Source organism: Trachinotus anak, unplaced genomic scaffold, assembly GCF_046630095.1.
Source record: "Trachinotus anak isolate AG129_WGS33_773 ecotype Australia unplaced genomic scaffold, CSIRO_AGI_Tana_v1 ptg000019l, whole genome shotgun sequence".
Lineage (NCBI taxonomy): Eukaryota > Metazoa > Chordata > Actinopteri > Carangiformes > Carangidae > Trachinotus > Trachinotus anak.
Window position 1 is genome coordinate 4,442,198 of NW_027273870.1, and position 24,057 is coordinate 4,466,254.

Below are 24,057 nucleotides of genomic sequence, written 5' to 3' on the forward strand. Positions count from 1 at the left end.
GTGTCGTGGGTATCAGCAGACAGCCTGAAGCAAGATTACCGGCCAGAGCACACTTCCATCAGCAAATCAGCCTTATTTTCAGATAATTTTGGTTCATACAGCAGATTTAAGTTTGATCCAAGTTACAATGGAAACCTTGTCACTCCCTATCACTGGTTTTAGACTTAAGCAGTTCTTTGGATCCTCCCCTAGACTTAGAAAAAACTGCAAAGTACTGTAACAAGCAAGCGGCAACCTCCTGGGCTGAAAAAGGAAACCAAGCCAACACAAGTGAACTGCAGCTCTTTGAATGGCCACTTGAGGCTGACTCCAGAAGTGAGTCAATCCCCGTAGACCCCTTTGTTAAAATTCCCAACGTTAAAGCAGAAATAAGCATTCTTACAGCCAAGAAAAAAAAAAGGGTTTGGATAGCTTATTTCCCTACTTTATTTTGGCCTTGTGAACTCAATATCGTGAGAACTTCTCAAGGGAATCTCTTCAAATTTGGCACAAATGTTCACTTGGACAAGCTGATTAGACTTTGGTGACCAAAGGTCAAACAATCCTCGTCACGGACGATTAATTCAGAAAAACAGCAGATTTTTTTCAAGTGAATGCATTACGCTTCCATAACAATGTATTTTTACGTTTTCTTATTATATCTATCTCGTGTATTTCTCTTCTTTCACTGCTTTTATCTATATAGTATGTCTTACCCTTGACTCTATGTCTACAACTATGTTGAGCACACATCTGTGTTGTTTGCATATTCAAATGTTTAGACATATTTACTTTCTTAGGACACTGAGGTAATTTGGAGCAAACACATTTTCTGTTGTGATTTTTCCAATCCAGAATACAGAGTGTTATGCAGTATGAAATCTGTGCTATGATATGGTATGGTACAGTTAGCTTTGGTACAGTTTGGTCTATTCAGCTTAAAGCTAGACTGACCACACGGCTACATTACCTGCACAAAGATTATGGGTCAAACGCTTCAGCCAAGTTCCCAAACTGCTTATACTAAAAAAAAAAAACGTCTCTGGCAGGTAATATTACATTGCATCCCTCTCATATTTTATTGGAAGAATAAAGATACAGCTTTTGCCATCAAACAGGAGACTTAGAGTCCCACAGGTGAGACTGAACAGATGAAAGAACGTTTCCTCAGTTAAATCATTAGGACTGAACGAGGCAAAGATTGTGAAAGCACAGTGCAGCTCAGTACAGAAATTACAGTCTGTGACGTGCAGGCATCAAAAACACTGCACAGAACAGAAACCTGGAAAATGTTAGAAAATATACAAAGATGTAAATACTATTAATGAACATGATTAAAACCACCATCATACCTACCAACAGGGAACTACTGTGCATGTAAAGATACTGACTGAATTGAATCTAAGAGAATATTATCATGTGGAGCTGATGAAGTCATGGAGAAAATTAGTGTGAAGAAACAGAATAAATTCGCATTTCATGCTATTCCACGGCATAAATCAATACTCCATATTGAAATTTTGCCAAAGCATTATGTGCTTCTGAATACAGATGAAATACTTCATATTAGACTGAAACAAGGTCACCTTCAAAAGCCCTTAGTTTCAATTTGGGACAGTCACACTGTCAGACCACTCCTGTTAATGTTTACTGCACCAGTCTTTCTCTCAGTAACATTGGTTGAAAATTCTGTCCAATAATAATTAAGGCCTTTTTTTTTTATAATATCAGTTACCCCAAACGATTGATTTGAATGTCATTCCTGACTGCATGAGCTTTCAAACAAGCATAAAATCTTTCTCCATATCCTGTAAGAAAAGGTTTCTCAGTGTAGGAATCTTTTCCTCCATCAGTTTGTACTTTTTAAGTCCCATCTTAAGTATGTAAACAATTCAGCGGAAGTGTTCATGATGCAATTTCATACAAAAAAGAAAAACTTTTTTTCTCAAAGAGAACCTTTATTACCAACAAGAGTTCCCACAGAATAATGCATGTTATATATTATTATACATTTATTTTCATCAAAATATAATCTTTTAAGTAAACCAAACGCCAAACAATATTGGTCATATTTACATTCTATCCCTGTGAAACGCTGCACTCATTCATGGTGAGCATTTTCACTGTGGTTGACGGTGTACACACAGGAGGATCTGCCTTGTGAGTCATTGTCAATCATTGACAATAAAAAATAGTTGGCAGTATGATAAGGTCCTGAAGGTCATTTTGTCTTGCTCATGATCGTGGAAGGACCTGAGCGATGGTGTCCCGGGCGCTCTGACTGAGCCTATCTGGGAACTTGACCTCGTAGTCCACTATCAGGTCACCGCGACGATCAGGCCGTTTGGGATAAGGTAGCCCCTCACCACTGACCCGCCGCTTCATCCCTGGATGCACAATATCTGTTGCTGTTACAGTTACCGCTCTACCGTCCAGTGTGGGTGCATTGACTGTGCAGCCACACAAGGCCTGATGGGATGAAAGGGAAAATAAAAGGGAGAAAAAAAAAAAAAAAACATAGGTTAAGATCATGAATAGGACTTAAGACAATAAGGACTTCATTCTACTCATAACTTTCAGGTGAAAACCACAATTCTTAGGTTCTGTCTGAAAGCAAAACTGGGTGTTTTAATGAAGAATAAGTTAAATGTAATCTTACTTACATCTCTGAGTGAGACCTTGGCTGTGTAAATGATGTCAGAGCCCTCACGTTTAAACACAGGATGCGGCTTATCCTTCAATACAAAGACCACATCAGCTGGAATGTTTCTAGGAGTCTCATCTCCCTCTTTAGGAAATGTGATTTTGGTGCCCTCCTTCCACCCCTTCTTTATCTGCACCTCCAGGATTTTATCTTCTGTCCTTACTGTTCGCCCATCGGGGTTCAGTCTTTTGCGAGAGATCTTCATTTTCTTTGTGCAACCTGTCAGAACTTCCTCCAAGGTCACACGCAGATCGTGAACCACAGGGGGGTCCTGCTGCTTCTTTACAACGCTACTGTGACCGCCCATTCCTCCCATGCCAGTGCTGAAGGAGCGAGGGAACCCACCCATTCCACCGCCTCCCATACCAAAGCTGGCAAAAGGGTCATCAGTGTCCATGTCCTCATGCATGCCCCCATTGCGGGCACCAAAGAACTGTTCGAAGGGGTTACGTCCACCAAAGAACTCTGCAAAGATGGCATGAGGGTCGCCCTGGAAGGTGTAGCTGAAGGTGCCAGGACCACCACCACCACCACCTGAGGTGCCTCCGCCTTTCAGACCTGCGTGAGAGAAAACAATCAGTTCATGTTTATCACTAAAACGTAGTGAATCTTTGTGTGGCGTGTACCTTTAGTGTGTTGTTTTATTCAAATTTTTATGCAAATTTACTTTTCCACAATTCATTATGCATTACATATAATATTAGATTTAACATTTAAACATTTGTTGCTGGACCTAACAGTTTTTCACATACAGTGTTATGTTGGAATTTACTGCTGATGCACAATGCAAATATATGCACACAAATGCTGTTATAATTAGCAATTTAACACTCATTATGGCATCTTTCATGTAAGTTTTCTTAACCACATTTAGGTCATCACAAGAGTCATTTTTTCAAATTAATCTCGTCAGGTATACATCACGGTCTGGGTTATTTTTACGATTTGATATTGAAAAAAAAAAAAAAAAAAAGTGACCAGGAAATAAAGGCAACAGTAAAACGTTGATCATGTTACAGCTAATGACAACACCATCAAAATCCCTCCATGATACTATTATACTGTTACTATTCCCTATTAGCCTGGGGTCAACCACAAATCATTCCAGACAAAAACTGGGTGTGTGCAGTAGTTATTTGTGTACATGTATGCTGATTGCTGCCCAAAAATAATAGTAGACGTGCACAAACTGATTTTAAAATCTCCCATTCAGGCAGAACAAAATAATGACTGTGACAAAGAGAGGAACTCATTTCAGGTTGCTGCTTGCTTATTCATCTATCTCAAATTGTTTTAACAATCTGTAACTTGTTTTTGTCAGTGCACAGTTTTGTCAGTGAATCCTTCTTTTAATAGTCTGATTAACAGGTCGTGAAAACTCCCAACTCTACTGTGTGCAGACACCACCATACCAAATGTGACACAATCCTACAATACTCTGCAGCGGCAGCAGCTGCTGTGGAAATTGTTAAGCTGTCTGCCAAAGTACTGCTCATCAGCCTGCTTGTATGGAAATGTTCTTATCTGAGAAATTAATGTGTAAAGAGACACGTCCTTGTGATCGGCTGTGATTTCAATGGATATACATAACTTGCACCAAATGTTTAATAGTGTTACCATGAAAATTATTACAATTGGTTTTTACTGTTTAATGCTGTTTTGCTGTGAATTAAGATAATTTTCAAAACATGAGAACCATGCAATGTTGAGACTAATGCTGCTGTTGTCATGGTAACACATCCGGTGCCATAGTGATGACACCTCCCATCCCCACTCAGAGGTTAATCTGAAGGAGAATCCCAGGTACAATACCGGAAGCATGTCTGAAAGTTTAACAAACTGAGGTTTCTGACGTTCATCTACATGTCCATTCAAATGGGAGGGTCCAGCTCCTGAACCCACCGTGATATTTCCTAAATAGGTAAGAATAGTAAGGACAACAAAGTATTTCAGTGCGTGTCTACCACACAGCCCCGTCGATCCCCGCTCCTCCCGGCTCCTCTCCTGAACTCAGGTTTATACAGAGACTGTTTCGGAGTCTCGCTGACTGACTTCTTGCTGAAACACTAAATGTGAGTTTTCCTGTTTGAGAAGCCTCGCCTTTCCTGGCTCCACTACCTGCCCGGGCTGAAGGACAGCAGCGGGGAGCTGGGGGCGCCATTACACACATGACAACATTACTGTCGTCTTATTCTCTCGTGTGGTGAACACTGGGGTGGCCATGTATTACCCTGATGCTAAACTTACTCTATCGTCGGCTAGTTTCGGTTTAAGTACTTGGACAGTTGGGTGCGTTACAAATCTTACCCTCTTCGCCAAAACGATCGTAGATGTCCTTTTTCTTTGGGTCGCTCAAAACGTCGTAAGCTTCGGCGATTTCTTTGAATTTCTCCTCGGCTCCCGGGGACTTGTTTTTGTCGGGATGAAAGCGCAGAGCCTGCTTACGATAAGCTTTCTTTATATCGTCCTCCGATGCTCCTTTCTTAATTCCCAAAATGTCGTAGTAGTCTTTACCCATTGTAACGACCCCGGTGTTAAAGTTGTTCGGGGACAGCTGTCAGTGAAGTTAAACGGCGGCACCGGTCGTCAGTCCGTCCTCTGCCTCGCCTCACACCGCTCCGCCTCAAGTGTTTTCTTTTAAACGCTGTAGAAACTTCCAGAGTTTTCTATAAAGAGCCTGAACTGTCTCCACTGTGACGGTTCAGCAGCGACACGCCCACAGGCGCGGCACCGCGTGAGGCGTTCACGCGCTGTCGGAAACAATTGCGCACACTAACATACGACGTCTTATCGTCTTAAAAAAAAAAAAAAAAGCAAAAACCACAAGAACAACCTATAGGTTTTCTCTGTAAGCAAACATGACATATTTTAAATTCTATTGCTGCTTATAGTGTACATTATTTCTGTTCCGATCTTAATGCAAACAAATAAAATGTACCGTCCCCATGGACCTAACCGACATACCAGACCGTATTAGATCACAACACAAGCAGTCGCAGCGAATGCATCAAACAGCGAGTAAACCACAAGAGACAAAAACCTATAAAAACTTATTGTGTAAGCTTTTTGCAGAATAAATGAAAAAAAAAAACAAAGGAACAAAACTCACCTAACCCTTCCTCACAGAAGTGGGACTGTGGATTGACTGCTGGCAGCAGCCTCTGTTATGCTTGGCTGTGGCCCAGATTTGAGACTACTAAATCCCCTGCATACTGCTACTAGCGCGGCGCTCAACAGGGACATATAGGGCAGAACACTGTGGCTCTTTCAGGAGGGCAAGGTCATTCAACAGCAACCCCAAATATACTCTCACCGAAGTAAAACATAGTATTTGAAAATAATTTGAGTAAAGTTTAAATGTTTTTTGTTTTGTTTTTTAGTCTTTTTCAGTCATTTTTAAAAAAAGTCTTTATGGTAGATGTAGAGGTAGAAATGATGGGCAGGCAAGTAACAACATATGGAACATGTAGTCTGCTAACACATCACAGTCTGATCATTTTTTTAAAAGCATTGGCCTGAAATAATTTATGTAGGCTAACAAGACATCAACAAACATCACCAAATTAAAACTTAAGAGGTAAATCAACACTCAAAGTGCTCTGCGCTGTTTGAGTGTTAAAATACAGCAAGAGTGTATGTGGTCCCTGAAAGCAGCACTGTAGCTGTACTGTAGGCTGCAAGATCTATGCTGCTTGTCTTTCAAGCAAAAGTCTGCTGGGGATGTGTTGCGACAGGTAAAACAGGGTGCGAATTATACAATTGTGGGAGTTGACTTTTCCTTAGGGGAAAAAGGGAACTGAGTACAGTGCTTCAGTGAACTTACACTGTTACAGTTTTACCGTCTACAGACCCACCCAAGTCAAAGTATGATTTCTTCTTCTTTTTTTTTTTTTCTTAAGGTGGTGCTAAGAACAGCACTATTTTTTTATAGCTCAGCATTCCCAGTTAGGCCTGTGACCCTTAACCTTTGTTTGTCTTTAGGATATCAATTAAAACCAGGGGTGGTTGCAACAGTATCACTTTCACCAATAAGAGATGACCTTAGAATCATGGGACCAATTTAATGTTCGACCACTTCCCTCCTGACCTTGCATGTGAAATTACATAGCTGTGTGAAATGGTATACACATTTTACAACCAAAACACACATTTTCAGGTTACAAAGTAATTTTTTGGACCAAGTGTATATTTTGATTAGTACTGACACTGTTGAAGTCAGGATTATATAACTCGTATTAGATTAGAGAGCAGTCTCTTCTGAGTGTGAGGCATTTCATCTACGCTAATGTCAAAGCACCATGCTGCTACAGATAGCTAAACTATGGCTGACAGGGGTGAGTATGGTTGCAACACATTTAAAACTGACCGTGTGATGACAACTAAACACATTCTCAATATCCTACAACTTTTGGGAGAGAATTATTAAACATGATTAAATCTTAAAGTTTTAAAAGTATCAACAATCATTATGGATTACAGTCATTCTCAAAGTGTTTTAAAAGTAAGTGGTGAGTTTATTTTGTTCTTGGTAAACTAAGTAATAAACTTACTTAGGTTTATAATTTGTGGTGTGGTCTAAATTTTAAATATTTTGACCCGTGGCCAGGCTTATTATGTAAAATGGCTACTGAAAATATAGGAATCGTCTCATATATTTGGCCTGGGGTGTCCTAATTTTGTCTTTCCCGTGTGCTGGTTTGTTACTGTACAATTATTTTGGTGTTTGGTGTGGAGTAATACAAGCAATAGGAAGCCTGACAATTTTCCTTACAATCAGTATTGCCTTTGATTTGAGATAATAAGCTGACAACATACTGGGCAAACATAGACCGTATAAATATTCTATATACAGTCTAAGTGAGCAAATGGCAAACTTTATTTATGTTGAATGACTTAAACACAAGGAGACCACAGCTGACACAAGAGAGAATCTACACAAGAAAAACAAAAAAACATTTAAACATGAAATAACGTTAAGCGCAATTGTGGAAATGTGACAATTTTAAAATGTAGTAGCATAAAAGAGAGAAAGAAAAAAAAAGAAAAATAATGACATTTATTCTAGAAATGAAGCTGGGAGGGAAGTGGCGGTACAGGACATAAATTTCTACACAGTTTAAGAGAGAAATAAATGTGCGTTTGTCTGATTTTTAAACACAGTCTATGATCGGATCAGTAAGCACAAAAAAATCCTATTAGCCACGCCCTATCCGTTTCTTCAAATCTCATTGGCTACGGCGACGAGGGGGGGCGTGTTCGTCTGATTTTCACCGGTTTTAATTGGCAGCGGCGCGACCGTAGTGCCCGCCTCCTGTGTGTCAGCAGTGGTATATCACTCCTCTGATTGGACGCTGTTCTGTCACTCATCAGGATATTAAGGAAGGGGCTGCAAACTGCCAAGATGAAGCACTACGAGGTGAGTCGTGTCCATGAAACTCTAAACCTTGAATGGGGGGCTTTATGGAGCCAGAATATAATCAGTCAGACTAACTAGGAATTTTGCTGGGATTTTTCCAACTGTAAACTCCAACATAAAAGTGAGATGTAGAGCCTGAAACATGGGCAGAGAGGATCGCATGTTGCAGCTACACCGCCTGTCACGGGCTGGCTGCTGTGATCCGGGGACTGTGGCCTTTCGTGCGGGGCAGGGAGATGTACTGCACTGTCCGCTGTAATCACGAAAGTCAAGCTGCAGCCATGTGTGCGAGGAATTACACTAGCGTCGTGTATTTGTGAAGGTCCCCGTATAGGCCGAGAGTGAGCTGAAGTGTGGGACAGAGCTCGGCATCATCGCCATCTCTGGCTGGAATGACTCATGGCGCTTCTTATCTTGTTATTACCCAATAATGCAGGTGAACAGTCAAGTGCGCAAACTCGGCCCTGTGCAATCAACCCTGATGGCTTGGACGTGATTTTAAAATCAGTCACTGAGGAGCAAAAAGGGACAGTCTTGTGACTACATATTGGTAAACTCTTATGATTCCAGTGCCACTTACCAATTGCACTACTCCTAGCACCAAAAGCTTCTCTAATTGTGAGCAAGTGGTTTCTTGAGCAGCTAAAACCCATCAGACAGGATCTGAAGCAGTCTGACAGAAACTGACCCAGCCAGTGGCTGCTCCGGTTCCCTGTCTTTCTGTGGCTTTTGCAACCTATGAGGGGACAAAATGAAATTTAAAAGATGACGTAAACCGATCAAATTTCTCATAGTTGATAAAAATGTAATTGAAGTCATAAACATGCCCTTAAATTTGAACTTTAGTCCTTTACACAGGAAGAAATCAATAAATTGGTTTGATTAAATCTTTATTGTTATTCACACTCTTTATACCATTTATCATTCAGTGTCTGTGCTGGTGTCAATCTTAGGCCACTCCTGCGACCCTGCTTTACTCACCTCTGCACAGCCATCCTCAGTTACCACCTCCTAAACTCCATTATTCATGGCGAAGCTTTTAGATGCTGCTGTGTGATTATTAGCCCCATGATGTAACTACTGGACCCAGTGTTGCAATGAAAGTCATCCGTGTATGTGACTGTTACAAAATACTATTAAGTCACAAGTTCTGGTAGCAGTTATTAAAGTACAGCATGTGACTGTGGTAGAAGTTTTTGCATTTGCAGTACAGCTTGGAGAACCAGGTCACATGGGGCATAGGTTTTTTGCATATGTGACCAGAGAAACGGATTGACCATCCAATACATGGACATTGCCACAAAAATTAATGAATTCAATCATAATGGCTTTTATTCTTTACTTTTACTACACTGAACCCATTAGAGAGCACAAGTGATCAAGCTATAGTTAAACAGAAATAAAAGATCAAATTAAAAGTACTTGATAATTTCATTTTTTTAAAGATACAATATACTGGAACAAAAATTAAACTGGTTATTAACTTTGTTTATTAGACCAGTTTATTCATAGTTTCATTGCACATACAGCAGATAGCACCAGAGAGCTGCATCACTTCCACAGTGATCTGCCTTCCTGTCACACTGGCTGCCCATCACTCTCTGGCAGTGTGCACAAACTAAAAAAAAAACATTTCCAGATTGTCTGTTAATCTCTATAAACACACAGTCTTTGCTCTCTTACCTTTGGACAGGAGGTACAGTTCAAAGTAGGGGAAAAAGACAAAGTCCACCGTCGCAATAAAAACGGATTTTTCACCGCTTCGTTCTCACCCCAGTGTCCATTACCGTTACAGACTGTCACTGCCAGACAGAGGCTTTATATAGATGAGAAGGGGGAGGCACAGTGGCAGTGGGTATGCCTGGCACCGAGTGGGTTTATTTCGCTGAAGTCTCGACTGCGGTGTCATGTTGCCTGTTGCTTGTTTTAAGCGTGCATGAATGTTTCATTTATACAGTAATAGAGCAGCTCAATTTTTTATTTTATTTTAAAAAGCAATGCTTAAAGTTTTAAAAAGGCAAGTAGACAAAATGCATCCCATCTGAAAGAACAACATGAGGGAACATTCTGGCAAAATTGGCATGTTTCAGGGCACAAAGCTGAATCACTAGAAAGCCCTGTTTTACTTTTACTTCAGGGTTTTACACCTGTTGGACCAAATCAGTAAATCTGCATATTCTCCCATTCAAGTCCATAAATAGAAAACAGTTGCCACTTGTGAATATATGTCTTTCATTCAACTGTATCCCGACTGCCGAACATTAGAGAGCCCAGTGGGGGTGGGGGCTGGCTTCACCAAGGGGAATGCCCCGACTTAAGTCCTCAGACTCTGGAGCATTATCATCCTCCGGTGGCAGGAAGGGGCGACTCCCCATGTGTTTGGTTTCAGGGGACAACACGTTGTAAAAGTCATGGGTGTGTGAGACCCTGAGCTGGGTCTGGCAGGTGTCTCACAGCAGCTGAAATGGTTAGTGATGGACATAGGAGCTGCAGATAGAGGGGACCTGAGACGGTTTACACACACACAGTGACCGATTGAATGACAAGTGTGATCAACAGCGAGCCCGTGACATCACTACATAGGTGTAGATGGATGGGAGGTCTCTAGGGAGAGGGGTGGGTGGTGCAGAGCTGGTCGGAGACGTTTTTATTTAGCAGGGAGAGGAAGAGAGGGGGTCAAACTAGGAAAGGATGGCTGCTGTTTGTCATCATACCTCTCCTCCATCTTCCCACTTAGCCGGGGTCGGGAGGTGTCAGAGGTCATCAGGTGTCTTTTTTTAGGGAGGGGTTATATTTCAAAACCATGTCGCTGCTGGTAGGAAATGAAGCTGCCGCCCTCGGCTCTAGAAGTTTCCCTCACGAGGTACGCGCAGATGATCTATCGAGGAGCGTTTGCCAGGGGGACACTGGGCATTCCTGTGTATCCAACTGTGCACACACATGTGGCATATGTCTGCGCTCCAGGGGTCGGCTGGCAGTTAAATAAAGCAGCGTGCCAGAAGTGAAGGAATGAGAGGGGGGCAAAGAGGGAGGGAGAGTGAGAGAATGACAGAGAGGAGGAAGAGGAGGGAGGGGCAGAGGAGCAGGAGGGGGGGGACAGATTTATTTCCACAGCTGAGTTCTGCCCCTCTCCTCCCTCTCCTCTTGGCTTGGATCTGAGACAGTCAAGAGGTGGAGAGTGACAAGAGAACCAAAGGGAAGAGCGAGGGGAAGACGGGAATACACAGAGTGAGGGAGGAGGACTGTGGACATGGATGCCCTAGCACTAGAGGCCACCAGCGGTAAAAAGCCGGCTAATGGGGCGGCAGTGGCTGCCCCGCTGCCAATTCAAGCCCCGGTCAAACGCAAACCTGCCAAAAAAGCTAAAAAGGCTGTTGTTTTCTTTGAGGTGGAGATACTGGATGCCAAGACCAAGGACAAGCTCTGCTTCCTGGACAAGGTGAGAACTTATTTCTTTTCTTCATTTATTGGTAACAAATTGTAAGTTGATGCACGTTAAGTCGTACTGCACTAACCCCATCTCTGCCAGCAGTCTTTTTAATAACTGTACGTGCACATTTAATTGTCCCAGTGGCTGCGTGTTGTACTAAATGCAACGGGTGGTTCTGTATTACTGTAAAACGTCTGTGTGTATGTGCGTCAGGCATTTTCTAGAACATAGCAGAGCCGCTGTGGCTGTAGCCCTCGCTGTCAGTCAGTGGGTGTGTGGCCCTGTGACTGTAACCTTCAGTGCTAATGAGAGCCCTTTCACACATATGACACAACACTGCTGGGCTCAGTTATCTGGGTAAGGTAGGAGGAAGACACCTGTGCAACTTTTCCACACCAGTGCGACAGCCCTGCAACAAAAGCTGCAGTTGTGAAAGTTGTAACATTTCATTGTGACTGTGTTGGAAATTCAGCTCCATAGTCATTGTATGAGTAGACATAAGCGTAGGTACAGCTCGCCTTACAAAACAAGACACTACCACGTCACCTCAGGTTATGGCCTCAAAACTGCAGGTGTGTGTATGAGCAGCAGAGAAGAAGTCTGTGTCAGATGTTTTTCTACATAACATTCACGACACACAGTTTGCGATACTATATCAACAATAATATATCGTTTGAGATGTTCATAATTTTCACTGTGTCCAAGCAGCGTGACATGTTTTTGTGCAATTGAAGGTGGTACACCTGTTTTTGTTCTACTGCAGAAGTTACAATATGAGCAGAAACTGTATCTCTCTGTCTGAAGTAATTATGGGAAAGTATATTATCTCATCACTTTTCAGATGTTACAGTCTTTTCCCTACAGTTTTTTGCTGTGGCCTTCAGCTGCAGGTGGCGTCCAGTCCTGCTAGCTGCTCTGTTACAGGTGTTGGAACTAGGCGTGGTGCAGGATACTGCAGGTATATGAAGGATATCTCCTTCTGTACAGTGTTAACCAGACACCAACCGCAAACCTAGAAACTGGAAACGTTTCTGTTAATGAAATGCAGCTTGAAGTGTCCGGGAGGAATTTTATATGCTGTAATATGTTACTATGAGAGGACGAGGACCATCTGTGTGTTGACCTTGTTAGTCTGATATTGTTCCTTTTATATTTTGTGAAAACAGAGACAAAAATCTCTTCGTATAGTTTGCATTATCAGTTGTGATGGATTAGAGATTGTTGTGCTCACAGCTGGAGAGCAGAGATGAATGGAAAAAGAGCGAATCATCAGTGTTTACAGGTTAAAATGCACTTGGGAGAGAGGATCTACATTCATATGAAAAAGGGAAACGCAGGGTTAGACACATTAAGAGACAAAAGTCATTCTCTACCAAAATGTTTGTAGTGAACATTATGAAAAAACTGTCATCAAATCATCAAAAGTTTGTCCGTCACAAGGTTAGGGATGTTTGTCTTTTACATGGCCATCCTAACCTAACATAACCCTAACCCTAACATGGCACACAAGTAAAAACACGCACTCTATAAGTAGAAAACGGAGCACATGGAATAAATGATGGCAAATGAAAACATGATAAAACCTTTGAGAGCACTCAAAGAGCACAGACCTCCATCGAGGCTATTGTCAAACAATATACACCAGACTCAAGGGAAAAAAGGTTATATTCTATTGTATATTATACTATTCATAGTAAGTGATCTGGATCTGCCCCAAACTTGAAGGGGTTCCTCCCTACCCTGTTCCCAGTCTTCCCCAAGTTCAGTGCAAATCAGTTCAATACTTTTACATAATCATTTACATAATCCTGCTGATCAATAAACAGAAACATATCGTTTATGATAATGGCAAATTGAATGAATGGTTTTGGTGTTTGATGTTATTTGCATTATTTTATATTAGACTTAGTGGTCATAGGAATGGAACATTTACTTTTCCTTTTCCCCCTCGGTATACTGTTTTTTTTTTCCCAATACATCACAGTGGAAGCAGAGTCAAAAGTAGATATCTTAATGTTAATATCAACAGATTTTCTCGATGGTTTGCAGGATGTTTAACATCAGTGGAAGCCGTGCTCAGTTTTCACTTCCGGTTTTCTCCATCGTCCTCTTCCTCTTCTTCCTCTGTTGTAGAGCATTCATTTCACCTGTGGTATCTAGGAGGGAAGCAAGCAAGCAGTTTGTGCACTGCAGTCATTTGGCCAGTGTGATAGTGACTGACAGACTTAAATTGTGTTTCCATTCAGGACTAAAGGGTATCACTGCTGTATTTGCCACATTTATTTTGATAGGATGTTTAAGCCTATTGTTTTATCAGGTATATCTTGGGCAAATAGTACTTGGCCTTCACTTTGTTATTTTAGTCTTAGACGGCTTTTATCAGTTAGCGCTCCGCCTGTAAGTCAGTGCAGATGCATTAGGAGGGTTTAGTGTGGAGTTGGGGTGACGGCTGTTGGTGTGTAGAGTTGCATTACCCAAGTTTACAGTGGTGTTACCAAAGCTGCTCCTCAAGACCCCAACGGTTAAGGTGCTATCCTTACTGGATTATACCCTGTTGTCGGCTTAGTGGAGTTTCCATGGTGATAGCATCTACAATATTAACACTGTTGGAGAGGCCGTTCACAGACATGACAGATATAGATCTCGATCTAGACAGAGGGTACCATCAGGGGACTGGTTTCCTAAAGTAGGCTAACAGAGCTGGGCCAGTATAGTGTATTGGACAGAACCAGCTGACTGGATGAAGCCTGTAGAAGGAGAGGGGGGCCACAGGGGTCACAGAGAGGTGGTTTCTCAATGATGTCATTGTGCTGAAAATGGCACGTGGTCTTCAGGGGGACGTGAACAGGAGCCAGGTCATGTACAGTGCTACATTTCTTCAGCCTGCTGCAAATGGATCACACAGTCTGCGAGGAAAGCCACTACAGCAGGAACTCTTTGGGAGTTCAATTGAAAAGCAATAACAGAATGTAGATCTGTGAATCGTGTTTGTAGTTTCTTGCTGTTCTGTCATAAAGAGTGAGTGATTATCAAGAAAAAGGATCACAAGTTTCATCAAATTTTCCTTCTTCTTAAAAAACAGTTTTTGCTAACAAATAGCACTGAGATCATTAATCAGAACTGAAATCTTCATACTGAACAGTATCATACAGCTGTTTGGTTACAATGCTGTGTATTTCATTACATATCGACCAAAAGCAAACAAAGACAAAACATAAAAAAAATTCTTTTAACAGCTAAATTTGTCCCTGTGGCTCAAATTCCTGTAGAGTTCAGTGGTGTTTCCTGATCATTTAATCATAAACTGCCATTGACTGTTTTCAGTTTAACATTTATGTAGCTTAATGCACCAACATGTAGATTTATGAGCTTCTCTAGAAAGACGCAGAACAACAGATTAATCCTCTTGTATCCTGCCTTTGCTGGGACAGTATGAATGCTTCAGGTATAAGTTTTACAGGAACATCTGAGCTCTCCTCCAGCAGGGAAATCTAGACCTACTGCTAAAGTGTTCTGAGGAAGCTGTTACTGACGCCATGAATGTCAAAGGCTTGACAGAAACCGGATGCTGATGTCTGAGCTGTTATCATGATGGGAATGTGCAGATGGTATCGCAGGGTTTTTCTGATTGATTTTCTGATGTTTTTCTGATGCATTATTTTAGTAATGAGTTGACAACTGTTTGTTTGCATTCATTTCAGTACAGTTAACGTGCATTGCCGTGAAAGATACACAATCCATGACAAAATAGTGACGATGACCTCTTTCCATGTTTTTAGGTTTGTTCATATAGCTGAGTGAAATGAATAGATATTAATGGCTGCATGAAAAGTTGGTTAAAGGCATTTAAAAATCTCTGATGCCCCAGAAACCGTTTTTCCAGTCAGTCTTTAACGCAGGTTAGGAACATCCAGTGTAAATGCAAACATCATTTGTGAAACAGTAGAATAGAAAGAAAAGAATTTCAGTACATGGCTGACTCCGCCCTCAATTATTCAGAACTTTCAGCTTTAATGAAATTTAAACTGTTGAGTTATATAAAAATTCACCCCCCTCGTACCAAAACTGTTTTTTTACCAGGCTGTAAACATGGTTATTTCTGCTGTAAAGCTGGACATTTTAACATGGGAGTCTATGAGGATCGACTTACTTTTGTAGCCTGCCTCAAGTGGTGATTCAAAGAACTGCAGTTTTTGTGTGTTAGCTTCATTTTGCAGCCGCTTGCTTAATCCAGATGAATCCTCAGCGAGAACGGAAAGGCGTTAAGGATAGAGAGAGGGAAAAATGATTGGAATTAAGATCATATAAATGCGAATATTTTATAAATACAAATATTCAAATGATCAAATAATATTCTGAAGAAATCATGTGACAATCAACATAAAAGGCTGTCGGTAGCACGTCGGTTACACCTGGTTTGTATCTCGACAGTGACATCCGATTCACAGGTCTTTGCTTTCACAATAGTGATTAGAATAGTGATTTTATCGCAATATACAAATTACTCAGGCGGGACGTGTCAACAAGCATCTAAACTTGACTTCTTCTTCCTTTGCTATGGAATTTTCTGCGATAAGACAAACACAAAGGCAATGAAAACAACTGTTTCTCCTGCAGTTTTGTCACTTGTTGGGTGGATTCTTTTCTTTTGTAGAATGTGGTCACACTGTGTGGTTTACATTTATATCTGGCATTAACATGTGTTTTTCCTTATCTAGGTCGCACCTTTTAATGCACATTTTGCAGGTGTAAATTAGAACTGAATGATATGCAAAAAAAAAAGCATATTGCGATAGGAGTCACGATTTCAGATGGAATGGTCATTGTTGAGTTTTGAGATATGTGATTTTTTATTTTTTGTAAGGGCTTGTACCAAACAAGCATGTTCCCTTCCGTCTGGAGAAAATGATTTGAAGGACCACAACACTTATGTCACTAACAAAACACGACACTGTTGTGACACATTTCAACCTTATCAAAAAAAAAAAATGCTGCTCCTGCAGCTCTTTTGCAACTCCTTGTGATTTGGATATTGCACTTGGCCATATTGCAATTTCGATTATATTTCAATTAATTGTGCAGCCCTTAGTGTCAATGGATTAACAGAGGTCACCACATACCAAACTCACACACATGCCAGTTTTTGGGTCAGATCACACGGCCCAGATGTACAGTACTTAGAATAAATAAAAATCCTCCTGTTTTTATTGATTATGGTTTTTAGAGTCCATGACAGAAGAGTGTCAGGGAGGTATGTTGTGCGCAAACTGCCTCAACTCAAACTGATGGAGGCATTTGATCAGATAATGGAAATGCGGTAATGACGTTAAACCACCTGACTCAACCTCCGGTCCAGGAGGAATTCACTGCTCCACTATCCCACCTTCAACATCCATATCCACATTTGCCTTGATGTGCTCTTCATGTTTCTGTTTTGTTGTCACTGTGTTTATATTTGGGGTAGTTAGGCCTTTGCTGGCAGCCTGGCAGAAGGTCGTGTACTTTGGCTGTTGTTATGTATGCATGGGTGTGTGTGTGTGTGCGCGCATTTGTCGAGGTTCTCTGAAACCCTAATACCAGCTGTTAAACAGCCCACATCCATGGGGTGAGTGGGCACAGCTAGAGCTAAATTTACCACTAATCACCATCATAAATGGAAAACAGGATTATTATCTGTACCTTTGTGTTTGTGTGTGTGTCTGTCTATGTGTGTGTGTGTGTGTGTGTGTGTGTGTCCCTCCACTTATTATTGTGTTGTTATTTGTAGGTCGAGCCAAATGCCACTATTGGGGAGATCAAGTCTATGTTCCACAAGAGCCGTGAGTGCCATTTCCCTACAGACAACTCAAGCCTCATAAATCTGATTTATGATCAAGGAACCGTTCAAAGGACATAGAACCACTGACTTCATGTCTGTGATGTATTTATCTGTCTTTCTCAGATCCTCAATGGTACCCAGCCAGACAGTCCATTCGCCTCGACCCCAGTAAGTCAGCTAAAGAGTGTTTATCAGTATAATTAAAGTGAATGTAGTAGTGGTTCACTCTACAATCAACTCCTGATGTATTGTAAATCTCAAGAGTGTGAACGTGTGTGTTTTTCAGAGGGGAAGTCTCTGAAGGATGAGGATGTTCTGCAGCATCTTCCTGTGGGAACCACGGCAACCTTCTACTTCAGAGACCTGGGAGCTCAGATCAGCTGGGTCACGGTGAGTAGCACCGGGAGAACACGTCACACTGTCACAGTCACACACACTCCTGACAAGCCCACATACATCAGAGTGCGAGTGGCATCAAGCAGGGCTATATTGAGATTTACAGCAGGGTTAAAAAAAAAAAAGAAAAAAAAAAAAGAAAAGGGAAAAGGGGGCAGAAGTTTCCCCCTGACCCTGAGGTCAATTTGCTGTAGTAAAGTTCACTCTCAAAGTAACTGTGGTATTAGCTCTGCCCTGAAATGAAGGAGAGTAAGGTAGAGAAGAGACACGATAAAGAGAGTGAAATGAATGAGTGTGTGCTCAGTGTTTTAACTGAGCCAAGGCTCTGACTTACCCTGTCCCACGTTCTCTTTTTCAGGTCTTTCTGACAGAGTATACCGGTCCTCTGGTCATCTATCTGATGTTCTACTTCAGGGTTCCCTTCATCTACGCACCCAAATATGATTTTACCACCAGTAAACACTGGGTCGTACAGTGAGTGTCCCCAACACAACTTCATAAAAATTTGATATAGTTATACAGTCCGGTTTCCACCAGTGGTGAAAACCAACCATAAACCAATGACCGTTTTCCCTAATGTTGAACTATTGCTCTAAGCCATGCATTTTTCATATCACTTATCCTATAAATCCTCGATAAATCTCAACAGAGCTCTTGAACAAGATGATAAAACTGTCAGTGCCTTGTTCTCATTAGCAGGATGCCATGTGCCTGCATCCTCTTTTTAATAACTGCACTCAGGCTCATACAAGTGTCTCTGCTTTTTCCAGTCTCGCCTGCATGTGTCACTCTTTCCACTACGTGAAGAGACTGCTGGAGACGCTGTTTGTCCATCGCTTCTCTCATGGAACAATGCCGTTACGCAACATCTTTAAGGTGAGATCCATTCTCCTGCACAGTCTCTTCTGCCATCTACTCATGTGTCCAAAAGATGTGCTGTGGGCCGTGTGGAGTAAAAAGGTGAATAATTAATAATCACGATCTCTGTTTCAGAACTGTACGTACTACTGGGGCTTTGCAGCGTGGATGGCCTATTACATCAACCACCCGCTCTACACACCACCCAGTGAGTATGCAAGGCACCCGCACAGGCATACACACAACGCTCACATATACCAAGTCACTAACATGACGCTAACCGTTATGTTGTCTTGTTGCAGTCTACGGGGAGCAACAGATAAGACTGGCCCTCATCATATTCTTGGTAAGACTCTGTCTGCGCTCAACACTTTGTTCTGAAAAGAATCATGCATCGTTTAATTTGACTGATACAAATAAACACACTTTTCATTTAAATAGTATTTCAGCCCCATTAGTTTTCATCTCTTTTATGTTCACAATGCTGCGTACAAAAAGAGACTTTAACACACACTCAGGTATGAAATCACTTGTATGTTATTGTTGTTTTCTTTTCAGTTCTGTCAGATCGGCAACTTTTCCATTCACATCGCTCTCCGGAACCTCCGTCCACCAGGTACACACACACACACACACACACACCTATAAATCTGACTGTCACTCAGACACACAACGGTATAGTTCTGGTCAGAGTGAATGTTAAGCTCATATGCCTTCTTCTTACCCTTTAAATAAATTCCTATGACCAGTTATTTTCAGATGTCGCTGGGATAAACTCATAAAATAGGATATTTGTTATTTTAATGTAGTTCTTGCTTTTAGTGTCTAAAAAAAGATTTGCAAGGCCATGGCTAATAATCCATAAAATAAACTTCAATGCAAATCAGTTTTTATCAAATTACATTTGAGATTTTTTTCAAAAATCCCTGAAAACTTTATTTCATATTTAGTATATTTCTCTATAATATTAAATATGGGTCAAAATTAATGTCAATTTAGAATATCATCAGTAGTCAGCATGTTTTACTTTATTTATATATATATATATATATATATATATATATATATATATATATATATATATATATATATATATATATATATATATATATATATATATTCATATATTATAAGTGGATGGGTTAAAAAGAAATTATGTGGCATTCCCTTTCTTTTTCTCTCTTCATCCAGGCTCTAAGACCAGGAAGATTCCCTATCCAACCAAGAACCCCTTCACCTGGATCTTCCTGCTGGTCTCCTGCCCCAACTACACCTATGAGGTAACATGCTCTATTCATTACGGGAGCTGATAGTAGTTAGTTTTCTCAGTGAGACCACGGTATTCATTCACAGAAAAGGGAATTGTCAAGTTTACCTTAAGAATACATAAGAGTAACTGCACAGCTGGAAGTCTTAGGAACTGAGTCTACCTGATTATTTTGTCTCGTGTGTGTATTTGTACTGAATCATGCCTTTTTTTTGTTTGCCTTGACAAAACACTGAAAGATTCATGTTTTTCCGGCGGCTGCTGCCCTCTGCTGGTGTCAGTCCGTGTCTAACGTCCCTCCTCCTGTTGCAGCTGGGCTCCTGGCTTGGCTTCACAGTCATGACGCAGTGCCTGCCGGTGGCTTTCTTCACCTTGGTGGGTTTCATCCAGATGACTGTCTGGGCCAAGGGGAAGCACCGCAGCTACCTGAAGGAGTTCCGCGACTACCCACCCCTCCGCTCACCCATCCTGCCATTCATCCTGTAGAGGATTGTTTGGCCGCGCTCTAACCGATCCAGCGCTCCCCAGTTGTGCGGGTCAAGTACCCTCAACCCTAACTGGGGGGGTGCACCTCCCTTTTTCCTTCCTCCAAAATCTACGTCAGAACTCATCAGATTGAATGACAGAATCTAACCCTATCCCCCTTTTTCCTTTCCCCCCAAACCAAATGCTCCCCCCCTTCCTCTTCCCTGTCTTTAGTCAAAATATAAAACACTACACTCGCTCTGATTTTTTTTTTTTTTTTTTTATATTAAACACAAACAAACCCATTCTGATTGGTTAACTGGCTTATGTGCATTTGAGCTCCCGCAGCAGTTTACACCTTCAAGTTGTGTGTACTGAAAGACATGCTGTACAGAAGTTAACTGTACTGTAAGATGTTCAGCCGCTCTCATGTCATCTAATACTGTTGTTTTGGGGCTGAATCTGCATCTGGTGAAATTCAGCAAATCTTTAACTGTTCAGTTTTGATATCCATTACTCTGAGACCATGGCAGCATTTAATATTTGTGGTGTGATTAAGTAATTTATTAAAAAAAAAAGGGTAAACCAAAAATGTTGTTGCTTTTGTCTGTCATGAACAGTATTGCAAGTGTTTCAAAGACAGTTCGAGAAGTTCGAAAGCCAAGATTTATGGAGGATAAAGCTTTGTACAAAGAGTTATTACACTCCTGACCACTGAGTTACGAGGAAATAAAAGTACAGGGATACTTACACAGATTACAATCATTTTTATATATGTATAAGTAGAACTTGAACAAGGGAATCAATAAAGAGAACATTTTTATTTTTATCTTATATTTCTCTCTTAACCAAAAACGTATCACTTGGCTTTAGACACCTGGGCAGAGGTGATAAATTTAAAAATCTCACTTTGCGCAACCAAAGATCAGAGTAACTCCTCATGCAAAGATTTTTAAACTGTATGTGTTTTGGTGATGTCATGCTTCCGGATGATTTGACAGTATTAAGACCAAGCGTGGGGAAGATTAAACAGTGTTGTTTATTGTGAACAGCAGCTCATATATACAAAGAAGACTTGGAGGATGTACTGATTATGCGGCTTCAGCCTTGGCCTCGATTCTCTTCTTCCTCAGCTGGAGCCTCCTCTCCCTCTCGTACTCCTTCATGCGCATCACATAACTGGAGGCAGAGAAACATATACATCAAATTTTCATAATATTTGATCAAGTTTAAGTGATTTAACAGGAAATTATGAATTTGGAATATTAAATGCTGCTACAAGTTACAAGGGATTTAATCTTTCACTTTCAATGTTTTAGAAATCTCAATTCTGGCAAAAAAGTTTTCACAGTCCTGAACAGATTAATATCTTGATGATCTGTTTGGAACAGAAGTCCTTGTGCTCAGAAAAAGAGAAGTCTGAATTTATACAAATCCATGACAACTGGGTAACCTACATCTGCTGAGAAAAGGTGCGGTATGATCAGAAGCTCTAGAGCAGCTACTAAGTGAACCTTGTGATATGGGTGCTGTCAGTCTTGACGGTATATACTAGATTCATATCACTGCAAGAATACCTGCAAGTTTAGTGACACTAATGATTTCTGAAGTTTTGTTTTGGCCGGCAGATTAAAGAGAATTACAAATAAACTTGTCTATCTGTGTAGGAGAGTCAATCCTATAAAACACTAACAACCTGAAAAGATGACTCTATTGTAAACACTTACTCCTGGTGTTCGCAGTAATCCCAGTCATGTCTCTCATGCTTGCAGGCCAGGAAGTTGGGCCAGTTGTCCCTCTTACACTTCATGAGTTTAAGGAGATAATGGGCACAGTAGTCCCTCTGCTCCAAAGGCAGCTGGGCCAAGTTCATCTGCTCCTGGCTCGCTATCATCTCTGGCAAACAGATACACATTTTCAGTACCAGGTAGTGATATTTTCTTCACAATGTATATTAATGTAAGAATGAGATTTACTTGATGTTCTTTTTCACAAATATTAGACATGAATATGACAGTTTTCTACTGCCATAGTGCCACTGAGGTTGGCTTTACTAACCCAATCAAAGCCCTTTCTAAGCAACATAATGAAGCTAAATTGTAAATGGTCCATTTTTTGATTATGACCTTTTTGAAGTGGGTCCACAGAGATATTAAATCAGCATTTATTTGAGGCTTTACAGTAATGAATCAGAACATGTGCAGGTTTCAATACAAATCAATCCAATAAAAGTTCTGTAGAGGTGTCTAAGGTGAGTAATTATCCATTATTCATTCAGTGCTACAGGATGTGCCTCCAGACAATATCACAATTTCTCTTTGATGTTCAGATTTGAATTTTGGCTGGATTACATACTTGGGACTACCTCTGCAGCTCTGAAGAAATGACACATGAGAATTATACTGCAGAGTGGGTTTAACCTTGTGCATTTACACGTATCAATAAATACAATGTTGAATTTGTGTGTTAGTGGGAAAACTGTGCAACAGCAACAATTACATAATTATTAGTCCGATTTCTGCTTTAACGTCCTCTGAAATAGCTGAGAGTGTCAGGTGAACATTTTTCCTTTAAAAAATAAGGATTAGCTCCCGATATGAGGAAAATATCAATACCTTTCCGTCTCTTGGGAGCCTCAGCCAGCCAATAACAGTATCATTACAATGTAACTTACTATTTTGTATTTTTAAAATTGTGTGTTATCAAATGGTTGAAAGGTAACAGGTAACTGTAAATATACAGAGAAGGTTGGCCACCGGCTGACAGCAGCTCTCCTCTAACGCCCGTTAACTGCTAGTTAGCTCGAAGCTAGCTCGGCTAACGTTTGACGAGCTAAACATGCATGGCTAATAGGACATTAACTTCAAACCATGTTGCGATAAACACATTGCAGGATGCAAATACATCTGAACTGTACACTGCTGACAGACCTCTCTCTTTACGCTCTGCGAAGCCGAGATGCGGGTCGAACTCGTACTTCTTCGTCGGTTCTGGCTCCGTGTCCGTCTCGGTGACATACCGTCTGGCCAGGTGAGCCCCCATTGGCACCAGCGACGTTTACACACGGTTAGCTGAAAATAATGCGTTCACTTTGCTCCCGCTTCGCGTTGCTAGTCTAATATTTCCTAAATGTTTCTGCTGTCTGCCATTCGGTCACCTCCACAAGCCCCCTGCTTCCACTTCCGCCTCTCACCGGAAATAAACAGCCGAACGGGTGATTCAGGGAAACATCTCCCCTCTGGACAAATAACAAAGGTTCCGCCGGCAGGTTTCTGCTGGCATTCAACTTACTGTTTAACAGTGACAACATTTCCGATTCAGCTCTTAAATTTTAATGTTGTAAACAATACAAACATTACAGTTCAGTTCAATATTCATAAATTTCAAGTCAGGGGTTATTACCAAGAGGACAGCTACATCAGAGATCCCAGGCTCTCAGGGGCCTTAAACGCTTCAGATTCACTCTATATGAGGTAAAGAAAAGTGAAAAATTTCCGGAGTTCGATGCTGAAAAAGAAAATACACAGTGCCTTTAAATTTTTCAAAGATAATTTGGTTCAAAAAGCAAGCCACTGTAACACTGTAAGTTCACTGAAGAACCGGCCTGCACTGTAGTGGGTTCCTTTTCTGCCCCTAAGAAAAAGTCGACACCCCCAAATTGTAATACTTCACTCTCTGCTAGATACCTAGAGGGATATATGGGAAAAAAATTTTTTGTGTAATT

General features: G+C 41.1%; 3 protein-coding genes across 5 annotated transcripts; 1 reads left to right on the top strand and 2 right to left on the bottom strand.

The window, feature by feature from the left end:
• Positions 1-1,034: 1,034 nt before the first annotated feature.
• On the bottom strand, positions 1,035-5,343 carry dnajb1b (DnaJ heat shock protein family (Hsp40) member B1b). The gene is made up of 3 exons (XM_071504034.1): positions 4,991-5,343; positions 2,643-3,241; positions 1,035-2,448 (listed from the first exon to the last, which is right to left on the bottom strand). Exons 1-3 carry the CDS (start codon positions 5,199-5,201, stop codon positions 2,215-2,217), a joined length of 1,044 nt encoding a protein of 347 aa, XP_071360135.1. The 5' UTR covers positions 5,202-5,343; the 3' UTR covers positions 1,035-2,214.
• tecrb (trans-2,3-enoyl-CoA reductase b) lies at positions 4,572-21,083 on the top strand. Of its 3 annotated transcripts, none has more exons than XM_071504033.1 (12): positions 4,572-4,604; positions 11,488-11,538; positions 17,297-17,348; positions 17,471-17,515; positions 17,634-17,737; positions 18,102-18,217; positions 18,514-18,619; positions 18,737-18,809; positions 18,904-18,947; positions 19,160-19,217; positions 19,793-19,881; positions 20,181-20,925. In XM_071504033.1, the coding sequence occupies exons 3-12, from the start codon at positions 17,333-17,335 to the stop codon at positions 20,352-20,354; spliced, it is 825 nt and encodes a 274-aa protein (XP_071360134.1). In that variant the 5' UTR covers positions 4,572-4,604; positions 11,488-11,538; positions 17,297-17,332; the 3' UTR covers positions 20,355-20,925. The 3 variants fall into 3 exon arrangements, with proteins under 3 accessions (XP_071360134.1, XP_071360133.1, XP_071360132.1); XM_071504032.1 differs by lacking the exon at positions 4,572-4,604 and adding an exon at positions 8,017-8,099; XM_071504031.1 differs by lacking the exon at positions 4,572-4,604 and having other exon boundaries at positions 11,298-11,538; positions 20,181-21,083.
• Positions 21,084-21,353: 270 nt separating this feature from the next.
• ndufb7 (NADH:ubiquinone oxidoreductase subunit B7) lies at positions 21,354-23,523 on the bottom strand. The gene is made up of 3 exons (XM_071504039.1): positions 23,264-23,523; positions 22,061-22,229; positions 21,354-21,512 (listed from the first exon to the last, which is right to left on the bottom strand). The coding sequence occupies exons 1-3, from the start codon at positions 23,373-23,375 to the stop codon at positions 21,425-21,427; spliced, it is 369 nt and encodes a 122-aa protein (XP_071360140.1). The 5' UTR covers positions 23,376-23,523; the 3' UTR covers positions 21,354-21,424.
• Between the last annotated feature and the right edge of the window lie 534 nt (positions 23,524-24,057).